Source organism: Cricetulus griseus, chromosome 4, assembly GCF_003668045.3.
Source record: "Cricetulus griseus strain 17A/GY chromosome 4, alternate assembly CriGri-PICRH-1.0, whole genome shotgun sequence".
NCBI classification, from domain to species: Eukaryota; Metazoa; Chordata; class Mammalia; order Rodentia; family Cricetidae; genus Cricetulus; species Cricetulus griseus.
The window spans coordinates 134,915,901-134,934,406 of NC_048597.1; the positions used below are offsets into that span (position 1 = coordinate 134,915,901).

Below are 18,506 nucleotides of genomic sequence, written 5' to 3' on the forward strand. Positions count from 1 at the left end.
AGTAACTGGGTCAGGGTCTCCAGTGGGAACGTCCTGTCAGGGCCTTTAGGATGCTCTGAACATGGATGTATGTCCCTAGGTGTTGTATGTTTCTAGGTGACCTATTTGTTTTTGTTTTTGTGTTTTGAGACAGGGTCTTATGTAGCCCAGGCTGACCTCAAACTCACTATGTAGTCAAAGCTAGTCTTGACCTCTCATGTGCTATGATGAATGAAGACTGTGTACCACCACAGCAGGGTTACACAGTGTGGGGATGAACCCAGGCTTCATGTAAGCTATACAAGTACTCCACCAACCGAGCAACATCCCTAGCTCTCTTTGGGAACTTGTGTCTAGATTCCTACATCCGAATGGATCTCTCACAGCGGTTTTCATACATCACATGGTTTTGTGGACAAGAAGCCAATGTCTGTATCTATGTTTCTGCAGCCCCAAGGTTCTGTCTGTATGTTTCCATCCTTTGGTGTGGGTTTGGTCAACCTTTCTGAATGTATTCTGAAATGTTTCTGTATGTGTTGTATAGTTGTTTATCTGTGTCTCCAAGGTCCAAGTGTATGTCCCTCCTGTCTTCTTGTGGCTGTGTGTGTGTGTGTGTGTGTGTGTGTGTGTGTATGTGTGTGTGTGTGTGTGTATGTGTGTGTGTGTGTGTGTGTATGTGTGTGTGTGTACTGGCGGCCCTATGGACTTTCAACCCCTCAGCCCTGTTCCCTGCACCCCCTGCCCCAGTTAGTTGGTAAACATAACTTGCCAAAATAGTTTCTTTTTTTTTTTTTTGTCTTTTTGTGATTTTTTTTTTTCAAGTTCAAGAATCCCCAGTAAAAATTCTCCACGAGGTCTTTTTCCCTTTTTACAAAAATAGAGTTTTTCTTCCCCTCCCACCCCACCCCACCCTTTTTTTTTTTTTTCATTTTGTTTCTGCTTCCTGCCCTGCCCCAACCCTGCTCCCTGTTTTCTGCCCAGGGACTAGGGCAGGGGATGGGGATGCCCACACCCCTCTTTCATGTTTTTTGCTGTTTTGGGGATTTTTAAACCTGTTCCCTCCCCTTTCTCTCGGTATAGGACAGGCCTGGGCATGGGAGGCCTGGGTGGGCACTGCTGTGTCCCCTAAGCCATCCCATGCAGGGGGGTGAGGGTGAGGTGGGATGGGGGGGGTCTCCTCTCTGCTTTCTTTTTGTTTTTAGCCGAAAAAAGAAACAAAAGCCATCACCATGAACCAAACCAAGACGAGAGAGTGAACAAGTCCCAGCTGGTGGGGAAAGCAGGGAGGACAAGGTGGGGGACCCCTCCCCCTCGATTCCCTGCAGGCCCTCCCATCCCAATGCTCACCCTGTGGTGGTTTTTGCAAGTGTGTGGGTCTTCCTGCTCTTGCAATCACGCTTTCTCTCTCTCTCTCTCTCTCTCTCTCTCTCTCTCTCTCTCTCTCTCTCTCTCTCCCTCTTTCTCTCTCTCTCTCTGCTGCCCGGGGAGGGAGGGAGGGCGGTGAATGCTCAAGCCTTGTGCTGCTTGCTGGTCTTGAAGGACACCTGCAGCACGCGCTCACCCAGGCGATAGCCGTTGAGGCTGGCGATGGCCATGGCTGCCTCGTCGTAGTTGGTCATGGTGACGAAGCCGAAGCCCTTGCACTTGTTGGTGGTGAAATCTCGGATGACCTTGACATTGGTGACTGCCCCAAAGGGTCCGAAAAGCTGCCATAGCACGCTCTCATCGGCTTCCGGGGACAGGTTGTACACGAAGATGCACCAGCCAGCGCCTGCAGCACCTCCGGACAAGCCCACACCTGCCAGGCCACTCATGCCATCGATGGCGATTGGGGAGAACCTGGCGATGAGGGACAGGGGACTACTTTGGGGGTCACGCGGGCTCTGCCCTGATCCCCAGCATGCCTCCGACTCCCCCACTGGGAGAACCCTATACTGTGTACTATGTATGTACTATGTGTGTCCCTTGTAGTGTCCTGACCTAGCTATGACCCCATTACCTGTTTCTGACCTCACCAAGACACCAACCCCTGACCAGCAAACTTTCTTGACCTCCAAAGCTCTCCAAATATCACCTATGATGCTGTACCAAAGTGCCATCTTTATCCTGATCTCATGACCTTTGATCCTACCTGGTTCTGAGCCCTGTTGATCTTCACGCTTCTCTAGGGTCCCTTCTCACTCAACTTCTTTTCTGTGTGGCCCAGTTGGCTTTGAACTCACTGTGTAGTCATGAGTGGGTTCTTGCTTGTGTTTTTCTTCCTTTTTGCCTTCGGATCTTGCACTTCTGCTTCTCCTGCCTCTACTTCCCGAATGTTGGCACTGCACACCTGACTTAAGCAGGGCTGAGATGGAACCCAAGACTTTGTGCATGCCAGGCAAGCACTCTTCCCCCACCTCTTCAAAACTAGTTTTGGTGTGTGTGTGAGAGAGAGAGAGAGAGAGAGAGAGAGAGAGAGAGAGAGAGAGAGAGAGAGAGAGAGAGAGAGAATGAGAGAGAGAGAGAGAGGACAGAGGAGACAGACAGACAGACAGACTGACTGACTGACTCTGTGCTCTCCCATGCTGACCTTGAACTGATTTGTGGTTCTTGCCTCAGTCTCTGTGACTCTTCTTCCTCTAGTTCTTTTTTAGCCCAAGTCTGACCCTATCTTGGTACTAATCTGCCCTGACAGTTCTGACTCCATTTTGACTCACTCTGTGTGGGTGGAAACTGGCCCTAGGAGAGCAGTGGTCCAGCACCATCCTCTGACACTAAAAATGGCCTCATCTGTCTGCCTTTCTGGTCTTTTCTTATCCAAATCATAAACAGCACCCTCCTGCCTCAAAGTTTTTCTTTCTCTGGTTTCAATTACCTGTAATTGCCTTTGGTTTGACATATTAAATGGAAATTTCCAAAAATAGACAATTCACAGATTGGTTTTGGTTGTTTTTGTTTGTTTGTTTTGGCTTTTAAAATATTGTTTAGATTTATTTATTTGTTTATTTTTGGTTTTGAGGCAGGGCACCCCTATGTAGACCAGGCTGGCCTTCAGAGATCTTCCCGAGACATGTGTCACCATGCTCAGTTTGGATTTCATTTTTACATGTGTTTGCCTACATGTATATATGTGAAACACATGCATCTGCAGCCTACAGAAGCTAGTGGGGAGCATCAGAAGCCTTGGAACTGGAGTTACAGATGGCTGGGAGCCTCCATGTGGGTGCTGGGAACTGAACCTGGGTCCTCTGCAACAGTGCTCTTAACCACCGGGCCATCACTCCAGCCATGCTTTGGCTTTTGGAGACTGGGTCTCACCACATAGCCCAGGCTACTAACCTCTAACTTGAGATCTTCCTGAATCTGCCTTCAGAGTTACGAAGATCAGGAAGTGTACAACCATAAAGAATTTTTAATATGTTTTATTGAAGTGTGTGTGTGTGTGTGTGTGTGTTGTAGTAGTAGTAGGAAGGGACATGCCATGACACACATGGAGGTCAGAGGACAAATCTATAGACTTTTTTTCCCTTTCACTTTGATGTGGGTTCTGGGGATTGAACTCAGGTAGTCAGGCTTGTGTGGCAAGCCCCTTTACCCTCTGAGCCATCTTGTTGGTCCACACTCATAATTTTTTTTTTTTTAGATTTTATTTATTTATTTATTTATTTATTTATTTATTTATTTATTTATTATGTATACAGTCTATACAGTCTTCTGCCTGTATGCCAGCAGAGGGCACCAGATCTCATTACAGAGGGTTGTGAGCCACCATGTGGTTGCTAGGAATTGAACTCAGGACCTCTGGAAGAACAGTCAGTGCTCTTAACCGCTGAGCCATCTCTCCAGCCCCCACACATAAGTTTTAAATTGTATACGGAGTATGGCGAGGTGGCTTGGGACTGTTATCCTAGCTCTTGGAAGACTGAGGGCTTATAGCAAAAACTTACCTCAAAATAAACACTTTGACTCTTGGATCTTTCCCAGCTTTAACACACTTCCATTCTCAAGACTGCCTTTCTTGTTAAATCAATCTATCTCTCTGTCTTTGTCTTTCTCTGTGTCCCCTTCCTCACTCCTTGGATCCTCCTGTCTCTGCCCCCTTCTGGGTTACAGACGTTCACTGCCATTCCTGGGTTTTATATGGGTGCTGGAGACCTGAAGTCAGGTCCTTATGCTCGTGTCACCTTGAGCCATCTCCCCAGCTCCCAACTGCCCTTGTCCCTGCTCCTTCTTCACAAAAAAAGTCAAGCATGATGGATGATAGCTCATTCTAGCATTAGGGCAGTGGAAACAGAAGGGTGAGGAGTTCAACATCACCAACCATCTATACCTCAAGTTTGAAGTCAGCCTGGGATATATGAGACATCATCTTAAACCCCAAACCAAACAAAAAAGAAGCAAAACTCTGTGTGGTGGTTAGTGCACACCTTTAATCCAGCACTGGAGGCAGAGATAGGGAGATTTCTGTGAGTTCAAGGCCAGCCAGCTACATAGTAAGACCCTATCCAGAAGAAGAAACGGAAGGGGAGAAAAAGGAGAGGGGAGGAGGAAGAGGTGGAAGAAGAGGAAAAAATAAGAAATGGAAAAATGGGCTGGAGAGATGTCTCAGCGGTTAAGAGCCCTGAGTTCAATTCCCAGCAACCACATGGTGGCTCACAACCATCTGTAATGAAATCTAGTGCCCTCTTTTGGCGATAAATAAATCTTAAAAAAAAAAAAAGGAAAGGAAAAATAAGGAGAACAAAAGGAAAGACTGTACACTGTTTCGAGTAGCATGATGAACTGTCACATTGTTTGGCCAGTGTATCCATGCAGTATATGCTACCCTCCCATTAGCCCCTTTGGTGTCTTATTATCAGACTGTCTAAAATCATAGCTTCTGTGTTAAGGAACCCTTATTATAATTGATTAATGGTTAATGCTGGTGATTTAGAGATGCCTAAGAGAAACTTGTAAAAAGATTTTCTTTAGGGGAAAGGTGAAAGGTTCTTCACATTGGGAAAGGGGATCATATGCTGGGGTCGCTAGTAAAGCCACAATATCTACGGAAAGGACAGGTCTGTCTGCGAAATTACGAGAATCACAAGCTCAAAATAAAAAGTAAGAAGATAAACTGAACATACCTACAACCCCACGTTCAGAAGAGAAAGGCAAAAGGAGCAGGAGTTCAAGGACCTGCTCAGCTCAGAGTTGCTGATCTGCCTGCACTACATGAGACCCTATGTCAAGAAACATAAGGAGGGCTGGGTGTGTAACTCAGTGGTACAGTGTTCATTCACAAGGCCTTGAGGTTCCTCTCCAGTACAAAATAGTTAATAATAATAAATAAACCAGGGCCAGAGGCACACGCCTTTAATCCCAGCACTCAAGAAGCAGAGGCAGGTGGATCCCTGTGAGTTCGAGGCCAGCCTGGTCTACAAGGGGAGTTCCGGGACACCAGGTTACACAGAGAAATGCTGCCTCATAAATAAAAAAAAAAAAAAAAAGCCAAATAAGTAGAAATTTAAGTAAATAAGATTTATAGAGGTTTTTATGTCAGTCTCTGTTGTCAGGCATCCACAAGGAGTCTTGGGATGTGCCTCTGATGTATAAGAAGGACAACTGTGTTTCATGCTATTTTCATGTTCCTGACATTGGTCTCTGGAATATCTCATCTCTCAGGTAACACTTAGTAGGTTGTTTGTTGACTCAATTAATTAAAGGATAGAAAGCCACATTCCCACTGTCTCCCTCACCCTCTGGATTAAATCACTCAATTTAGGGGGAAGACTCTGAAAGTCTGAACCCCTTAACCTTGACCATGTAGGACTCAGTTCTCTCCTTCCTCCGAGCCTGCACACCAGCTGTCTCTGCTGCCAGGCTCCCTCCAGGCCTCTTCACAGATGGATTAGGCCTCTTCTGGTCACCATCATGTGACCCGTATCTGTCTCTGCACTGTCCTGACCACCATTCCCTCACACATCTCATCCCTGTGGGACTGAGGACAGGAACATCAGTGACAGTGTTCATATTCGGCCATCTTTTATTATGTACCAACCACTGTGTTCTGTCTGGAATTCATGCCCAAGAGAGAGCAAGTCTGCCCGGGCCATGCTATGTCCTTGGCCTCAAGCCCAGCTTTTGATATTCAACATGTTCCCAACAGCTTTTGATACAATCAACACGGAGACTTTCACAAGAGCAGGGTTGTGAATGAAGCTAGGACGACTTCAAGATTTATAGCAACTGTGGGGAGGAAAGGAACCCTTCCATGGTCATTGACAAAACCAACAATGGTATCTGATGGATGAGACTCAGGAATGACTTGGCTATAGAACCCCTGCCTTGAATCCCCCAGTGAGGGCCTGGGGGCATGGCTCAGTGCAAGCCTAGCATGCAGAAGTCCCAGGGTCCCATTCCTAGCACACAAAATAATAGTTGTTGTTAGTGACTCTCCAGTTTAATGTGGGAGGTGGGCGGGGAACAACTACACCCTACTTTTGTTGAGATGATAAAAAAAAAGTGTGAAAGCTACAGACAGCTCTCCATGCTCCACCTTCTGTAGCCACACTCTAGTAATCTGATCTGCTCTTAATTGTCTCCTAGACACAGGCAGAGATGGTTACCCAATGGTCCCAGGGACAAGGGACATGCAGGGGTTAAAGGAGGCCATGAAGGTAAGGCAGTTGTGGGGAAGGGACTGTGGGGCAGGAGCACTGTTACCTTTTGACTCCGTAGGCCATGTTGAGCAAATTGTCCAGCCTGTGGAGACAGAAGCAGCTGTCAGAGTGGCCTGTGACCCACTCCCTGTGATGTGGCAGCCAGTCCTCCCCACCCCCACAGCCGCCTGCTCCCAGCCCGGCTGGACACTGCCTGGCACGGAACCTCACTCATTCCGGGCTGCTTCTTACCAGCCCTCCTGCTGCCCAGCCTGAACCATCTTGTCCTGCTCTTCCGATGCCTCTGTGGGCCCTGCCAGGAGCACCCAGAGGACCCAGGGGCTGAGATCTCTGGCTTAAGAGGGCTTACAAAAGTGGCAGTACAGCCTCAGGAGCTCACAGGAGGATAGGAAGCGCACACAGCCACCCTCAAAGCTACCAGGAACTCCCATTGACCTCCTGCTTGGGAGTGGCCAGGGTCCTTCTTTTGGGCTTGTCCACTCTCTGTCGCAGGTGAAGAAATCTCAGTAAACAGCACAGCACAAGCTCTGTTCTACCCGGTTACCAGGCAGGGAATATGATCATGGGCCAACATACAATACACGAGAGGAAATGTTTGGTGGTGGTGTTATCCACGAGGAAATCGAGACACAGCTGGACCCGTGTGGGGCAGGGTGGGGGGCAGAGATATACAGAGACAAGAAGAGAAAGACAGAAACACAAAGGTGCAGAGAGAGACACACAGAGATATGGTGATAAAGAGATACAGACAAAAGGACTACAAGACAGCATAAGGAGAGACTTACAGAAAGACTCAGAGAAAGATAGGGAGAAAAGACAGGACAGACACACAGAGAGAAATAGGGGACAGGATGTCCAAGGTGTTTTCTCATGGGGGGGCGCTTTTTTGTTTTTTGTTTTGTTTTGTTTTTATTTTGTCAATTTGACACAACTAGGGTCATCTAGGAAGAGGAACTTCAATTGTGAAAATGCTCCCACCACATCTTGATTGATGTGGGAGGGTCCAGCTCACTGTGAGCGGTGCCACCTCTACGAAAGTGGGCCTGGACTGAAAGCAGATTGAGCAAGGTATGGACAGTGAGCCAGTAAGCAGGGTTCCTCCATGGTCTCTGGTTCAGTTTTTGCCTCCAGTTTCCTGCCCCAACTTCCCCTCAGAGTGGACTCTTTGTTATAAGTTGAAATAAACTCCTTTCTTCTCACATTGTTTTTGGTCATGGTGCTTTATCCCAGCAATTGACATCATGACCAAGACACAGGGAGAGAGACAGAGACAGAGAGAGACAGAGACAGAGACAGAGAGAGACAGAGACAAAGACAGAGACAGAGACAGACACAGAGAGACAGAGAAGGACAGAGACAGAGAGACAGACACAGAGACAGAGAAAGACAGAGACAGAGAGACAGACACAAAGAGACAAAGAAAGACAGAGACAGAGAGACAGACACAGAGAGACAGAGAAAGACAGAGACAGAGAGACAGACACAGAGAGATAGAGACAGAGAAAGACAGGGACAGAGAGACAGACACAGAGAGATAGAGACAGAGAGAGACAGAGACAGAGATACAGACACAGAGAGATAGAGACAGAGAGACAGACACAGAGAGATAGAGACAGAGAGAGACAGAGAAAGACAGAGACAGAGAGACAGAGACAGAGAGCCACACAGTTAGACTTCATTTTGCTGCCAACCGTAGTGGCCAGCATACCCTGACCTCCTGCTCCATGTCCTGGGCACACGCCCTTTCATGTTCCTGCTGGTGGGGTATCCCTTGGTCCCTACTCTGAAGAAAATGGGCTCAGGGAGAGCAGCTTCAGGCTTGGGGCACCAGGAGTCTGGGGACTCTGCTCACCGGAAACGCTGAGTCTGATGATGGAGGGGCCCGGCGTAGCGCCGGGCAGAGGACTGGTACAGGTGGGTGAGCAGGGCCTGTCCTGTCTTCTGACTTGGGTTGTTTGCGAATTTGACCGTGATTGGCTCAGCGGCGCCCAGTGGTTTCTGTCCATTCAGTCCCTTGATGGCCTCCTCTGCCTCGATCCTCTTGTCAAAGCGGATGAACCCCACACCCCGAGAGACACCTGCCAGGAGTGTGAAGGCATTGGTCCCAGACACTGTCCCCTCCCATGGGACCCTGGCCCAGAGCACCCTCTCTTTCTGGCATTCTGACCTGTGGCCTGGTCCAGCAGGATTCTGGAGGTGATGATGCGGCCATACTGGGAGAAGAGTTGTTCCATCTCCTTCTGGCTCATGGTCTTGGGGAGGCCGCTGACATACAGGTTAGCATCCCGGATAGAGGCAGAACTGGGTCGTGCATAGGAAACCTAGGCGGGGAATGGACAGTGAGGGCACATGGGAACCGGCTAGGCTCAGAAATGCCCCCCATACCCTACTAGTTCATATAACAAGTCGCCCAAGGCTGGGGCTGGGGTTCAGTGGATGGAGTGCTTGTCTAACATGCAAGAAGCTTGGTTCCATCCTCAGCACCACATGGACAATGTCATCCCAGGACCCGGCAGATGGAGGCGGGAGGATCAGAAATTAAGTCATCCTCTACTACAAAGTTATTTCAGGTCTGGCCTGGGCCAAATGTTACCCTGTCTCAAAGAACAAAGCAGGGAGCTGGGGAGATGGCTCCATGCTGCACAAGACTGAGTACCTGAGTTAGATTCCCAGAATGCATGTAAGAAAACAAAACAAGCAGGCAGGCCATGCGATGGCTCCACGGCTAACGTGCCTACTGTGAAAGTATGGCAGCCTGAGTTTGATACCTCAAACCAGTGGTGGAAAGAGAAAATGACTCCCAAAGCACCCTTTGACCTCTGCAACCACACAGCGGCACGGACGTACTCACCCCCACACATAACACAATAATTAATAATAATTTTTATCTAAAAGATAATCTCGGGCTGGAGAGATGGCTCAGTGGTTAAGAGCACTGACTGTTCTTCCAGAGGTCCTGAGTTCAATTCCCAGCAACCACATGGTGGTTCACAACCACCCTAAATGAGATCTGGTGCTCTCTGCTGGTGTGCAGGCAGAAGACTGTATACATAATAAATAAAATCTTAAAAAAAAAAAAGCTCGTTGGGCGGTGGTGGCGCACGCCTTTAGTCCCAGCACTCGGGAGGCAGAGGCAGGCTGATCTCTGTGAGTTCGAGACCAGCCTGGTCTACAAAGCAAGTTCCAGGATAACCTCCAAAGCCACAGAAACCCTGTCTTGAAAAAAATATATATATATAAAAAATAAGCTCAATGTTCTGTTGCACACTTGTCACCCCAGCTCTGGGAGGGGCCACAGAGCAATCCCTGGCATCACCCACAGCCAGTCTGAGCTAATGGGTCATGCCCAAGTCTGGGTCTCAGGAAAAGAAAAAGTTTGGAAGAGCCAGGAGTGATGTCACAGACCTTTAATCCCAGTACTCCAGAGGCAGAGGGAAGTGGACCTCTATGAGTTCAAGACCAGCCTGGTCTACAGAACGAATTCCAGGACAGCCAGGGCTGTGTAGTTGAGACCTTGTCTCAGACAAAACATATAAAACAAAACAAACCATTAAAGGGAGAGGGTAGCAGGGGCTCGGCTGGGAAATGTCTTCCCAGCATAGGACCCGAGCAGGCTCCCCAGACCCATGTACAGAACGAGAGCTGAGCCCACAAAGTTGTAAACACAGGGTTGTGCCTGTGAGGGTGGGGGATGGTGAAGTAGTCAGGAACTGTAACAGACTTATTTGTAATCTTTGCAAACTGAAACCAAAAGGATCCGAATTGCACAAATGTTTTACAACTCTACATTTGTATTAAAAATAATAATATCTATATGGAGAGATACCTTGCTCAGCCTAAACACAGGGGTGTGGGGGGTGGAGAGGTGTCTTGGTCCTGCCTCAATGAGATGACTTAGTAGACTTAGCAGACTTCTTAGGGGAGGCCTTACCCTCTCCATGGAGCAGATGGGAGGTGGGTGGGGTGGGAGAAGTGGGGAGAGGGGGAGAAGAGAAGGGAGGGGGAACTGGGATTGGAATGTTAAAAAAAAAAAAGTTAATTTTTAAAAAGCAAAAAATAAAGTAAAATAAAAATTCAGGACCCACAGGAGGGCTTAGCAGGCAAGATGCTTGCTGCCATATCTGTCCACTTAAGTTCAGTCCTTGGGTCATACATGGTAGAAGGGGAGGACTAACTCCTGCAAGTTGTCCTCTGACTTCGACATCCTCCTGCCTAAGAGCTCACTCCCTGACCTGTGTGTCACACACACGTAGCAAATAAAATAATGTTTAAACTGAGTTCTGTATGTCATATAAATACAAATTTATTTTACATATGCATGTAAAATAAAATTTAAAATGTAATTAAAGCCAAAGAAGAGGGCTGGAAAGATGGCTCAGAGGTTAAAAGCACTGACTGCTGTCCCAGAAGTCCTAAGTTCAATTCCCAGCAATCACAGGTGGCTCACAACCATCTGTAGTGAGATCTGGTGCCCTCTTCTGGCCTGCAGGCAGAACACTGTATACATAATAAATAAAATCTTTAAAACAAACAAACAAAAACTAAAGAAGGAGCGGTGATAATGAATATTTCAGACCCAAAAAAATCAAAATAGAAAAGCCACCAATCTCTGACTTCTGTCTCCCATTCTACACTTCTTCCTGCTCTGACCACCACAGCTCCCAAATTCAAGCCTCAATCTATGAAGCAGTCAAAGGGTGGCTGAACACCAAAGCCAGTTTCTTCACCATAGAATTCTCCATGGCTGGGCTGGAGAGATGGCTCAGAGATTAAGAGCACCGACTGCTCTTCCAGAGGTCCTGAGTTCAATTCCCAGCAACCACATGGTGGCTCCCAACCATCCATTATGAGATCTGGTACCCTCTTCTGGTGTGCAGATATACATGGAAGCAGATTGTTGTATACATAAGTAAATAAACTCTTAAAAAAAATCTCCATGGCTCCTTCCTTCCCTCCTCTGCCTTAAAGCTAAAGTCCTTTTAAGGAAAAATAAGTCACCAAATATGGTAGCCCCGCTCTCAATTCCAGCACTTGAGAAGCAGGTAGGTCTCTGTGAGTTTGAGGCCAGGACAGCGAGGGCTACATAGAGACCCTGCCCAAAATTTTTAACATTTGCTTTTTCTTTTGAGACAGGGTCTCACTATGTAGCTATGGCTGTCCTGGAACTCACTTTGTAAAAGACCAGGCTGGCCTCAATCAAGCTCAGAGACCTGCCTGTTTCTGCTTCCCAGTACTGGAATTAAAGGTGTGCACCACCACACCCAGCTCAAAAATTTTAACTTTTATTAAAAAGTTTATTTTGCATTATTATTACCGTTTTTTTTTTAATTATTGTTGCAATTGGGTTTTTTGAGATAGGGTTTCTATGTGCGTCTCTGGCTGTCCTGGAACTCACTCTGTAGACAAGGCTGGGCTGGAATTCACAGAGATCCACCTGCCTCTGCCTCCCCAGTGCTGGGAGTAAAGGTGTGTGCCACCACTGCCTGGTGGTTATTTTTATTTTATGTGTATGAGTGTTTTGCCTGCAGATGTGGGTGTGCACGAATTGTGTGCATGCAGTACCCACAGTGGTCAGAAGAAAGCACTGGCTTCCCTAGAGCTAGAGATACAGACAATGTGGCAGGCTCTGTGGGTGCTGGGAACTGAACCTGGTTTCCTGGCAGATCAACCAGTGCTCTTAATTGCTAAGCCATCTCTTGAGTCCAGAAAAATGAAAACAGCTCTAAATTACATTTGAGTGTACACATGTGTGTGCATATGCCATGCTTAATTGCAGAGGTCAGAGACCTACCTGCTTAGGAAGATGGTTCTCTGCACCTTTCCCCTGTGAGCCATCTACCCAGCCCAAGGGTGTGTGTGTGTGTGTGTGTGTGTGTGTGTGTGTGTGTGTGTGTGTGTATGTGTGTGTGTGTGTGTGTATAGGTCACAGGACATCTGGTGCATGTTAGTTCTATCCTGTACCACGTGAATCTCAGTGATCAAACTCAAGTAATCAGGTTTGGCAGCAAGCTCCTTTCAACCCACTGGACCCTCTTAGGGGCCCTAACTCAAGATGCTTTTCTCTGGCTTGTGAATTGCATACACTTTGGTAAGGTCATTCCATTTCTGTCATTATAAGGACACATCTCACCAACTTTGCAGCTGCTCACAGGTCTGGGACTCAGACATTCACAGCACAGACACTGGACAGTATTGTGAAGTGGGGGAAAGAAAAGTCTGTTTGCGGACCCAAGCTCATTGTGTCTTTATCAATGTCCTGGAGACTCAGCACAGAGGCCCCGCCCACAAGTGTTAATGGGGTGACCAGTCTCTGTGTTGGGAGGGTGGTGAACACCCCTCCCCCTCCCTTCTGCTGAGGTCTGCTTTCTGCTGCTTCTATTCAAACCTCTAAATCTGGGGTAGATAGAGACCATTGTTTGGGGAGATGCACTGTGGAGCTGCAGTGCTTCATTACAGATAACTAATCAGGGGCTGTTGAGATGGAGAGGTAAGGGTGCTTGCCATCAAGTCTGATAACCTGAATTTGATCTTTCAGACTCACAAGGTGGAAGGGGAGAACTGACTCTCAAAGTTGTCCTCTGGCTTACACACACACACACACACACACACACACACACACACACACACACACACACGTGAGTAAATGTAAAGAAGCTTTTAAAAGGAAGTAACTGATTAGGACTGCAACTTCCACTCAGGGAGCAAGCAGGAAACACCTCCATCTTTTCTCCACATGACTGGGTGTGGGGTGCACTCCTGTCATCCCAGAGCAGGCATGGCTTCCTGTGAGTTTCAGACCTGTTTGGTCCACACAGTATGTTCCAGGCCACCTGAAGCTATGTACACACACACACACACACACACACACACACACACACACACACACACACACTAAATAAAAATTGCAGGCACGTGTTGAAGTTTCCTAACTCCACCATGGGACTGAGGGTTTTGACTGTTTGTTTGTTGTTGTTGTTGTTGTTGTTGTTACTGTTTATGAGACATATCTCACTATATAGCCCGGGGTGGGGTGAGGGGGTCTGGAGCACTCACTGTATCCAGGCTGACCTTCTGCTCACAGAGATCCAGAGTTCAGGGATCAGAGGGGTACACCACCTGGCCCAGGTAGGAACGGTAAGTTTTGGTCTCACTATGTAGTCCTAGACAGCCTGGAAGTCACAGCAACCCCCCTGCCTCAGCCTTGAGTGATTAAATTACAGGCATGTGCCGCTGCACCCAGCTAGGGGTGGTATCTTAGGTCTCAGGTCATGTAAGGCACAGGAGGATCTTCCTATCTTTTTTATGCCTCTGTGTGGAGCTATGTACAGGAAATGCTGCAGCGTGTGAGAGAAGGGACGGCCACAGTGCTGCAGTGTGAGAGAAGGGACAGCCGCAGTGCTGCAGTGTGAGAGAGAAGGGACAGCCGTAGTGCTGCAGTGTGAGAGAAGGGACAGCTGCAGTGCTGCAGTGTGTGAGAGAAGGGACGGCTGCAATGCTGCAGTGTGAGAGAAGGGATGGCCGCAGTGCTGCAGTGTGTGAGAGAAGGGATAGCTGCAGCACTGCAGTGTGAGAGAAGGGACGACCGCAGTGCTGCAGTGTGAAAGAAGGGACGGCCGCAGTGCTGCAGTGTGAGAGAGAAGGGATGGCCGCAGTGCTGCAGTGTGAGAGAGAAGGGATGGCCGCAGTGCTGCAGTGTGAGAGAAGGGACGGCCGCAGTGCTGGCCCTTACTTACCTCACCTTGGTCTCTGGTGTGCTGCTATGGACAGCAGCACGTCTGGCTTCCGGAAATCCTCCTGTCCCCCCTACCTGCAAGTGCCCACAAACAGGTGTGTCTCTACGTGAGCTCTGGGGATTTGAATTTAGGGCCTTGTGCTTTGCAGCCAGCTCCTTACCCCTGTGTGTAACAGTTTCCTCCAAGATTGAAACTTTCCATCCCCATGGGAAGCCCCTTCAGCAGGAAGGTAAGTAACTCAAACTAGCTTCAGCAAGTCCCTGGAACCGACCAGATTCAGCAGGTCCCTCCCTGCTAGAGTAAGCAATAAGAGCTGAGAGTTCCTCTGAGACTTGCAGAACAGAACTGCAAAGGAGACTCTGAGGCCAGACCAGCTGCCTGGAAGAAGCAGAAACCAGCGGAGCTGCCTGGAGGAGGTTTAGGCCACCTGGACACCTGGAAAGGACACACTCCACCCTGTGCAGCTGCCTGCAGGCTGTGCAGTGTGCTCCAGGTTTCCAGCTTTGTGACTGTCACTCATGCTGGGTGAGCCTTGGTGATGTAGCTGTCTTTTCATGGACCCCACACCAGGATTCACATTGGGACATCCAAGTAGTTGAAACCACTTTTGCCCAAATCTGCCAGGACACTCAGGCCTGATCAGCATAGTCACAGGACACAAACCCACCCACTGCACAGCTTTGGTGACAAAACTAGCTAGAGGGTGTCTTATAAAGTCACTGCCGTGCTCATACTATTGGGTCCTCCAGAACTACAGTAAGAAAACCATCACTGCTGACCATGCACCAACCCACAGCACAGGTTCACACACACACACACTCACTCTCTCTCTCTCTCTCTCTCTCTCTCTCTCTCACACACACACACACACACACACACACACACACACACACACATTCTAAGTCACACAAATACTTGTTTGTTTCACCAGACACATCACCTAGTGTACCCCGGAAGCCACAAGAGGAACTGTAGTGTCACAAAGCACATGTCACATTAACACCAGGTTCTACACACTCATAGTCGTTTTTGCTGTTTGTTTTTGAGATGGTCTTATGTAGCCTAGTCTTGCTGTGAAGCAAGAGATGATCTTGAGCATCTGATCTTTTTGCTGCCACATCTAGAATGCCGGGATTACAGGTTTGTACCACCAGGCCGTGTATGTGGTACTAGAGAGCCAAGCCAGGCCTTCGTGCATGCTGGGTAAGTGCTACTTGTGGAAACTGAACCGTAGTCCTCAAATCTTGTGCATGAGTATGTGTGCCTGTGTAGGCCAGGGCCAACCTTATGAGTCACTAGGGGCTGTGCACTTTTGAGATAGAATGCCAGGGATCTACCTGCCTCATCTTCAGCACTGGGGTTACAGGCAAAGGCCACCAAATCTGCCCTCCTCCTCCTCCCCTCCCCCTCCCCCCTTCTTCTTCTCCTCCTCCTCTTTTTCTTCCTTTTCTTTTTGACAGCATCCCAATATATAGCTCTGGTTGACCTGGAACTTGCTGCATGGATCAGGCTGGCCCCAACTCACAAAGATCTGCTTGCTTCTACTTCCTGAGTCCTGGGATTAAAGTTATGTGCCACCATGCCTGGGTTTATACACCAGGCTTGTTTATTAGAATTCTGAGAATCAAATTTAGGTCTTCAAAGCAATACAAACAACTTAGCTATCTCTCCAGGCTCTGCCCCCAGGCATTCATTTGTTCATATCTGTGCTGTAGAAGGAACTCAGGCTGGGTAAGGACTCTACCATTGAGCCACACTCTCAGCCCTACACCTCAAACCTTAATTATCCAGACCCGTCTCACAACAGTCACCCGCATAGACACTGTCCCACAACCACTGAGTCAGGATCCACTGCCTAGCACACACCTGCAGATTTACTTAGTCACTGTTGTCTACCCTCATGCCCCTGGGTTTCTGGATCAAGCTGACCATAGACAGACTCATCCAGTGGTACCAATTTTCCCCTTCCCCCATTCTGGGGAGAGGAAAAGATTCCTCTACTTCTGTTCCCATGATAAATTGGGGGCCAGATGGGCACCCTCAGCCTGGCCTCCCCAGGGGTCCTGGAGCAGATTTGAAGGGAGGAGCCCAAACACCCCCAGGCCAACTCAGAGAGGGGGGGTTTCCATGGTGATTCTTCCCAAGGGAACTTGGGCTCACATGGTCCCAGCTGCAGCTGCTGAGAAGGGAGGCCATGGGGGAGGGACAATGCACAAAGGTGGAGGAGGGGCTGCCTCATCCCTCCCCCTCCCCAGTCCCTAATTGGATTCCAGATGGCAGATGCGCCCCACCCCCTTTTCCAGGACAAAGAGAGGGAGGGGTCTGCCCATTGGGTCCTGGTCACTCTGTCCTACCTCCTGGGCCTGGCAGGTTCCCTAAGTCTTCCAAAGAACACAGGACTTACTGTCGGTAGCATGTCGCCAGACAGGGAGTATAGCTCAACCGGTAAAGACAGTTGGCGCCAAGGCTGACTGATCATCTGATTTTGGTCCGTGGAACCAACATAGTGAAAGGAGAAAACCCATTCCCACACGTTTGCTCTAGTCTCCACACATATAGTGGCACACATATAGTGTGCCCATGCATACATATACACAGAATAGTAAAATAAAAACACAGTAATCTCTCAAAGGCTCAGAGAAATAAAGCCAGGTGTCCAGTAAGGAAGAGAGAACCAAAGCTTCAGGAATAGAGGGAATGATGGCAGTGAGGGGCAGGTGTCACATAGGTAGGAACACTCACCTTGATGGTCTTTGTCTGCAATTTGAGGCCGTTGAGGGTGTTGATGGCTTTATCTGCATCATTGGGGTCAGAATAGTTCACAAACCCATAGCCCAAGCTCTGCCCTGTGGGAGGACCACAAGAGTGACTTCCCTAATCTGCGCAGGGTCCCCAGCACACCTTGCACGCTGCAGCTTCCCACTCTGATTTGTCCTTCCCATAATAATGTGTTCCCCAGAGAGCCACTTGGCTCTATCCATCCTGAGGTACCCACCCAAGTCACACTTGTTTCTCCAAGGGTGCTTCCTCCCTGCTTGCCACCCAAGGCCACACACAGAAAGAGCCACACCTGTGATCTTATCCCGAACCAACTTGCAGGACTCAATGTCTCCAATGCTGCCGAAGAGACTCTTGAACTCGTCCTGTGTCATGTTCTGGGGTAGGTAGTTGACGATGAGGTTGGTCTTGCTGTCGTCAGTGGCTCCATTTGTCCCAAGGAGTGGCCCGTTGGGCAGGGCCGGGCCGGCCGGCCCCCCCCCAACCTGAGACTCCATGGCCCCCAGTATCTGCTGGAGAAAACAGGTCGTACCCGCTCACCGCCCAGTCCCCATCACTGGAAAGAGGGGTTTGGGGGATGATTATGTCATGTCTGATGTGATATGGACTTAGTCAAAGGGAAGGATAACTGTTTTCATTATTTGTTTTGTTTTGTTTTGTTTTGTTTTGTTTCCTGAGACAGGGTTTCTCTGTGCCCTGCTGTCCTGTCCTGAATTCCTCTGTGGACTAGGTTGGCCTAGAATTCACAGAGATTCCACTGCCTCTGCCTCCTCAGTGCTGGGATTAGCTATTTGTTGGTCTCTTTGATCTGGAGATTTCTGGCTTTGTATACAGGCTGACCTTGAACTCACTGTGCAGCTCAGTCTGGGTATAACCTCTTTCTTTGTTGAGACATGGGCTTATTACGTAGACCATGCTGGTCTGGGACTCAGAGATCCACCTGCCTCTGCTAAGAAGAACAGGTGTGTGCTGCTGTGCCAGCTGTATACATCTTCTTCTTTTATGTTAATTATTCATGGGGCTGGAAGCCCAAAGACTAGAGACTCTGTCTCCAGAACCCAGTAAAGGTGGAAGGAGAGAACCGATGACATAAAACTAACCTATCACCTCCACAAGTAGACCAGGACATGTGTGCACTACATATTTACACAAAATAAAATTTTAAAATGTAATACATTTCAAAATTAATTTTAAAAAATCAGCTGGGTGGTGGTGGCACATGCCTTTAATCCCAGCACTTGGGAGACAGAGGCAAGCAGATCTCTGTGAGTTCCAGGCTATTCTGGTCTGCAGAGCTACTTTTAGGACAGAAATGGCTACACAGAACCCTGTCTTGAAGAACCAAAATAAATAAATAAAATAAAATAAAGTAGGTGCT

The 18,506-nt window shown here is 48.4% G+C and overlaps 1 protein-coding gene across 1 annotated transcript; it reads right to left on the reverse strand.

Moving 5' to 3' along the window:
* Positions 1-1,476: 1,476 nt before the first annotated feature.
* Positions 1,477-18,043, reverse strand: Elavl3 (ELAV like RNA binding protein 3). The gene is made up of 7 exons (XM_035444201.1): positions 18,035-18,043; positions 17,421-17,637; positions 17,093-17,196; positions 8,785-8,938; positions 8,470-8,695; positions 6,661-6,699; positions 1,477-1,818 (listed from the first exon to the last, which is right to left on the reverse strand). Exons 1-7 carry the CDS (start codon positions 18,041-18,043, stop codon positions 1,488-1,490), a joined length of 1,080 nt encoding a protein of 359 aa, XP_035300092.1. The 3' UTR covers positions 1,477-1,487.
* Between the last annotated feature and the right edge of the window lie 463 nt (positions 18,044-18,506).